At 45.4% G+C, this 6,742-nt stretch overlaps 1 protein-coding gene and 1 long non-coding RNA gene across 6 annotated transcripts; one reads left to right on the top strand and one right to left on the bottom strand.

Annotated features, from left to right (window-relative positions):
- Positions 1-1,221: 1,221 nt before the first annotated feature.
- On the top strand, positions 1,222-1,966 carry LOC123143251 (histone H2B.2-like). The gene has a single exon (XM_044562109.1). The coding sequence runs from the start codon at positions 1,304-1,306 to the stop codon at positions 1,763-1,765; it is 462 nt and encodes a 153-aa protein (XP_044418044.1). The 5' UTR covers positions 1,222-1,303; the 3' UTR covers positions 1,766-1,966.
- Positions 1,967-2,116: 150 nt separating this feature from the next.
- Positions 2,117-5,239, bottom strand: LOC123143258 (uncharacterized). Of its 5 annotated transcripts, XR_006470768.1 has the most exons (7): positions 4,995-5,239; positions 4,616-4,909; positions 3,910-4,153; positions 3,591-3,696; positions 3,035-3,142; positions 2,513-2,678; positions 2,117-2,405 (listed from the first exon to the last, which is right to left on the bottom strand). It is a non-coding gene; the product is annotated as an uncharacterized lncRNA (long non-coding RNA). The 5 variants fall into 5 exon arrangements; XR_006470762.1 differs by having other exon boundaries at positions 3,574-3,696; positions 3,910-4,909; XR_006470761.1 differs by having other exon boundaries at positions 3,910-4,909.
- Positions 5,240-6,742: the final 1,503 nt, after the last annotated feature.

The raw sequence follows: 6,742 nt of genomic DNA, 5'->3' as shown, positions 1-6,742 counted from the left end.
GCGCTCCCAGGTTGGATTTCCACACCCTATTCATGCGCCCACTAGGCTGCCCGGATGGAGGATTCCACCTGAGGCGGCCATTCCCGATGAGCACGGGCAAATCTCCATTCCATGGCGGGGAAGAGTAGCGCGGTTCATGTGCTCGTCCCGAGGAATTGACGGCGCCGCAGGTGGCTGCTTTCGTTGGTGAACATGGCATTCATGAGTGACGACGGGCAACACATTGGTGTCGATATAGCCACCCAATAGCTACACAACCGCCGGATTGAGCCCCATGTGGAGCGCCACCGCCGTCGCTGCAACTTCCACCTTCACAACATCCAAGTTGTCGTGTGCATCTCGCCAAACGCCGTCCAAATTGCCACGAGAATGAAACCCTGCTGCCGCCGTCAGCCACGCGGGTGAGCCCGACGACGGCAAGGGAAGGTGCATGGGGAACTGTAAAAAAAAGGGATCCGAATCGCCGCCCGAGTTGATCATGCGGATGACGCGGGGCTGTTCGTTACGGAGCTGCATCTCTTTTGTGGCCAGCTTACTGTTCTCACTCCTTCCAAAATGTTAATATCTACTCCTTCCGCCCCGAATTACTTGTCGTAGAAATGGATAAAAATGGATGTATCTAGAACTAAAATATGTCTACATATATTCATTTCTGCGACAAGTAATTCCGGACAGATGGAGTACAATATATCCTGCAAATGAAAAACATACAATATAGAGTCCTTTACAATGAACGAGCAGACGATATTTTTCCTTTCAAAAACAAGGTATCCCGCTTGGCTTGCATCGACTCCAGGCCAAGATGTACAAGCACACATGACTGCTGGCCTACGATCGGATCGTGATCAAGTTTGTATCACTGGCAGCTACTCCCTCCGTCTGAAAATACTTGTCGGAAAAATGCAGTAAAATGAATATATCTAGAATTAAAAAACATCTAGATACATCCATTCTTTCGACGAGTATTTCCGGACGGAGGGAGTAGGACCCAAGTGCAGTACCCGGAGAACCACAGAATTCCCGTCAGCCACGGAGAAAATTTCCAGTTGCCCACCATTTCGCCCACGTCATCGATCCGCGCCAAAGCGCATCCGGCCCGTCCATCCCGAGCAGCATCGAACGGTTGATATCACTTTACCGTATCGATCCGTGGCACCGGCCTCTCCACCAATCAGCGCGCACCTCCTCCACACCATATAATCTCGCCGCCCCCAGCCTCATTTCACATCTGCAATTCCCCACCTCCGAGCCAAACACCTCGTCCCTCACTCCCACTTCCACCTTCGAAGCTCCAGCGGCAGCCATGGCCCCCAAGGCAGACAAGAAGCCGGCCGCCGAGAACAAGGTCGAGAAAGCGGCGGAGAAGACCCCCGCGGGCAAGAAGCCCAAGGCCGAGAAGCGGCTGCCGGCAGGCAAGACGGCGTCCAAGGAGGCCGGCGGCGAGGCCAAGACGAGGGGCCGGAAGAAGGGCAGCAAGGCCAAGAAGGGCGTGGAGACGTACAAGATCTACATCTTCAAGGTGCTGAAGCAGGTGCACCCGGACATCGGCATCTCCTCCAAGGCCATGTCCATCATGAACTCCTTCATCAACGACATCTTCGAGAAGCTCGCCGGCGAGTCCGCCAAGCTCGCCCGCTACAACAAGAAGCCCACCATCACCTCCAGGGAGATCCAGACCTCCGTTCGCCTGGTCCTCCCCGGCGAGCTCGCCAAGCACGCCGTCTCTGAGGGCACCAAGGCTGTCACCAAGTTCACCTCCTCTTAGACTGACGCTGCGTCGCTTGTTATGACAGATGTAGTTGGCTGCTGTTTTCTTCTGTTAGTGGTCGCTGACTCTGCTTATGTATCTCCGACTAGTGGTAGGAATGGTCCTCTCTGTGCTGGATGATTGCCAACGCTTCGTTGGCTCGTTGGTTGTGAGAACTGAAGTTGCTAATCTATCTGAATGTTATTGTTTCAAGTAGTACTTTTGCTGAATTTAATGGGAATCGCTGAATGCTTTGCTGACGCTTAAGTTCATGATTCAGAAATAATGATGCATTTTTGTATTAGTGTTTTTGATTTCATATACTGTAACAATACAAGTAAGTTTGCAGATTCTTGATCCTCCATTAGGTTCTGTTTTGAAATAAGTTGCAGATCCTAGTTTTCTTCAATCGACATAGTCTTGTCCAGTCCTCCATCATGAACTTAGCATGTCAGCAACAGTTTGGTGTTACACATGAGCATGTTACTCTGAAAATTTGCACCTCAGATCATATCGGGTTTTAATGAAGGTAGCCTAAACCCACTACTGGAAGCTAAGTAAATTTCCTTATGTGCAGTGACTCTACCGCCACTTTGGTTTGTTTGCTTGTGTGGGTGTTGATTTGCTTCAGAAGTGAGATAAGCCTTTCTTCAGACACCTACAGACCAGCAAATGCAATGTTAAATGCAATGTTTTTACAAGTAACTTCTACCGAATATTTGACATACGAGAGAGGAATGTGCCACGTATCTATTACGGTATTACCTTTTCAGATGTTTCACTAATTAGAAGAGCATACCCTGCGCTTCCTTGATCATCATGTCGAACACCATTTTCTCGGCAGGTGCCTCAGGCATCACAGCTCGCAACACCTGCCTGGCTGTCTCCAAGATGGTTGGGACGATTTTTCAGTCGATGCCGTCAGTCCAAGCTGTAATGCATACACAAATTACTACACATATCTCATATGCTTGTCAAATTTCGAGGTGACTAGTTCATAATGAAGTTGTCATACAGCACTCGCGTATGTACAGATCTACAGTATTGCAATTCCTGTCACAACTGTTCGGGGATGAATGGCAAGCATGAAAGAACAAACTTTTGCACAATGTCCGTTCTCAAAAGTTGGAACTCTTCGCCCAGATGGATAGGGGTACATATAGACCAGTGTGCAACACATGTAATCAAAAAATATAAGGTAAAATTCTACTCACCATATTTGGGTCGCAAAATCAATTTCAACAGTACAATCAAATAGTAGAGGGTAACATATAGAAGAGTGTTTACCTCTTGTCTCATGTCTTTGTTGACACCATTGCCATTTCCAAAATCTTCCTGCAGCCTTTCATTTATGTGATCGTTATAAATACACCTCAAATCCGATCTTATCACAAACTGTAGAAAATAAAATGAGCAGATAAGCATCACATTCCAACCATAATCCATCAAACTTTAATAAGCAGTATGAAAGAGACATATTGCCCACACAATCTTAGCATATACCTGCACAAATAAGCTATAAAAACTATTTTGTTAATTCAGCGAAACCACGAAAGAAACATTACTGGATGAGGTAATAAAGAACAGCTAAATGATGCAACAATGGGAACATATTTAGATTTAAGAATACAATAAGTTTGAGGCTCGTATTAAAAAGGAACTGGTATGCCCTTCGTTTGCTTTTGCTTGAGAATGTTTCAAGGGATTTCTGAAGAACTTAACTGTTTCTAACTAAATTGCAAGGTTAGTTTGGAAAGCCAAATATCAAATTACCATTGAAAAGAATACATATAGATTACACGTTTGCACTTAGTTTATGTACATACCCTGCACCAGGGTATACCTTCATGTGATCGAAGGCTGATTTAGGAGAACCAAGAGTTACGCGACCATACACATGTTGTGGAGTATCTATATCTCGTATACTAAGCCAAAGTATCTTGTCAAACCTGAAATTTACAGCATGAAAATACTACTACGATCATAATAATAAAAATTAAGCCGATGTGTCTAGTCAAATCTGCAATTTACAGCATGAAAAGACCACAATATCACTCTAGTGTACACTGTCTGAAAGTCTGACAGGAATAAAAATCAGGGTTGCACACTATCGTTTTCCCCTGCCAACGTACACAAATACAGAAATTCAAAAGGAAATATACCTTTCACTTTACCACTCCCTGCCTTCCCCTTTGCCATTGCTGGCACCATATTCTTCATGTCCATCTTCTAGGTAGCCCTCTCGCAACAGCAGCAAGCCACTGGCCATCTCGCCACACTGCCATGTGCCTCTTGCCTACCATCTGCTGCCTGCAGATATGCCTCATATCCGCTGCCCCAGCGACGCAGTCACCTGTCTGCTCAAGGCCTCCCCCCTGCACACCGCTATGCTAGCAGCTTGTGCTTCTATGAAATTCAGAAGGATCCAACATAACTGTAATGCATGTGGAACAGGGCAAATATGCATTGCTATCTATGCTTAACATTGTCCAGGATAGTTCTTGACCGTCGCCGTCGCCGGAACAAGTCACTTAAGATAGCTTGACTAAAATACATTAACAAGAAAATAAGGTGGTAGGTTGAACTTCTTTGTCTGAAGCTGATATATCATATTTCATATAGAATGAATGTCACAGATTTACAATGAACCTGTTACATTCCGATTTATAAGTTAGAAATAAAGTGTTATTACAATGCAATATATGAACTGCATGTGAAATTGAGACATAACATTCAGAAATGGGATATTGTGCAATAGACGTGTGAAGTAAACAGAAGATGATACACAGATAGAATAAACATTGGCACTATCGTACATTTACAATTGAAAAATCACATTTGATTCAAATAAATTGTTACATTTGTCACCTGATCCTCTTCAGTCGCGGGGCAGGGGCATGGATTAGTGGTGGAGCTGGATTGTTTAAGGCAACGGGAGAGCGGTGCTGGGCAGGCGGTGGGCGTGGCCAGCACAGGGACTCAGACACGGAGGGGCGGCTGCGCTGGCTGGGGAGGTGGGGCAGATGCGCAGTGCTGCTAGGCGAGGCAGAAATGAAAGGTGGCGGGGCAGATCCGGTCGTCCCCGTCGTCGATCTGGTCGTGAAGAAGGCCGGCAGTCGCGAGCGAAAGTCCGACGGAGCTTTAATCCGTGGCCATGGCGTCCTGCAGCTCGGGAACGGAAAGAAGAAGAGAGATTAGTGAGGAGAGGGATAGGGAATGGAGGAGGAGTGCGCTGGGCGCGGCTGACCTGCAGAGGAGGCCGTAGGCGGCTTGCAAGAGCGCGGGCGGCCACCGGAGGCAGGGTAACTCGGGGCAGATTCGGAGGTAGGGGAAGGGAGAAGCGATGGTGGATCCGTTCTTTCTTTTTCTTGAGGGAATTAGGGGCATGGAGAAAGAAGAATCGGGGAATGAATCATGATTAGTTGCAATCCATCCGAGAAATCAGGGAATGGGCGGGGCCGCGTAGAAGGAAGCGGAGCGGCAGGACGTCTGCTCGGCAGAACATTCAATCTGAGACGTTCATTTCAATATCAGACTATCGATATAATATGGACAGTAGGATATGTCTAAGTTGACTTGATCGGAAGGTTCTGGTTATCCTGTGTATAATTTGTTGTGTGGCTTTAGGATAATTCATGCTTGCTTTTTTAATAGTAGTATAGAATATAGATGGACGGGACGCAGCTTCAGTGACTTCATGAAGCCAAGTCTCTTCGTAACTGAACCCCCTCTATCAACCGTCCATTAAAGATCCGACGTATCGGATTGATCCATATTTCAAATGAATTTTGTCAAAGTGTTCAGAAAAATTAAAAAAACCCAATAAATCATAAATATTTCGACTAGTATTCCGTGAAAATTTCAATCCATTTGGATGTATCGCTTACAAATACACATTTTTTATTTATTGAAGCTCAAAAGGCTATTTAATCACAAACCATACATCCAAATGGGTTGAAACTTTCCTAGAATACAAAATGAAACATTTATGATTTATTGGAATTTTTTCAATTTTTTCTAAATACTTTAAAATTTTCAGTATGAAAAATAGGTCAATCTCGTACGTCGGATCTTTAATAAACGGCTGATAAAAGGGACTTAGTTATGGTGAGACTTAGCTTTATAAAGTCACTGAAGCTGCGTCCCAGTGGACGTGCCTAGCTGAACCTGCCCTGTTCCCTTAAGAAGAAAAAAAGAGCTAAATCTGTCATGTTAGATGTTGCAATGTATCTGCTCACCTTTTGTGTCGTTCCGAGTGTGCACCGACAGTGACCGGCAAGGACACACAAATTCGTTTTCACAATCAGATACCACTCTGTGGAGTGGGTGCTCCCATGATGATGTTCGCATCGCCGTGTGGACTCTTGTAAATTTTGTTCTCCTCTTCTATAAAAATACGGTACACAATTGCGTGTTTAAAAAAAAACATTCAGATACCATTTTTTTTAAACGGATGCAAAAATTTAGCCCAATCTATTAAATAAGGAGAGAATAGAGTTTGCTACAACGCACACCCAAAGTGCCACATGAATGATAACTCGCGCAAAAGACTGGCCCTAACTTCTTCTCCCCGGCTTAGACCCAAAGGTTCGCCTCGACTGTGATAGTGTTTAGCAAGATTAGTGACGGGGCGCTCTTATGCCGCAAAACTCATGTGTTTCTCTCATTCCAAACCGCCCATGACACAAGCATGGTAAGTGAAACCTTGGCTTTTCCGTTGAGGGTGCCCACGACGCTTGTGCTTGCCCACCACTCCTCAGTTGGTTAAATCAAATGCCATGAAGAGGTGTCCATGTCAACAATGTGGATTTTTCAATAACCAAGTTTTGAAGCCTCGGGGTGTAGAGGCAAGAGAAGAAAAGACGAAGCCCACATTCTTGCACCCTCGTGTGCACAGGGGGCAAGGACCAGAATTTAGCCAACCGCATTTGAACAATCTATCAACAATCCAAATTATGTCCTGAAGAGCCAACCAAGTAAAAAAAACTTGACTTT

Source organism: Triticum aestivum, chromosome 1B (assembly GCF_018294505.1).
Source record: "Triticum aestivum cultivar Chinese Spring chromosome 1B, IWGSC CS RefSeq v2.1, whole genome shotgun sequence".
NCBI classification, from domain to species: domain Eukaryota; kingdom Viridiplantae; phylum Streptophyta; class Magnoliopsida; order Poales; family Poaceae; genus Triticum; species Triticum aestivum.
The sequence above is the reverse complement of the archived record's forward strand: the minus strand, read 5'-3'. Positions and strand labels throughout refer to the sequence as shown.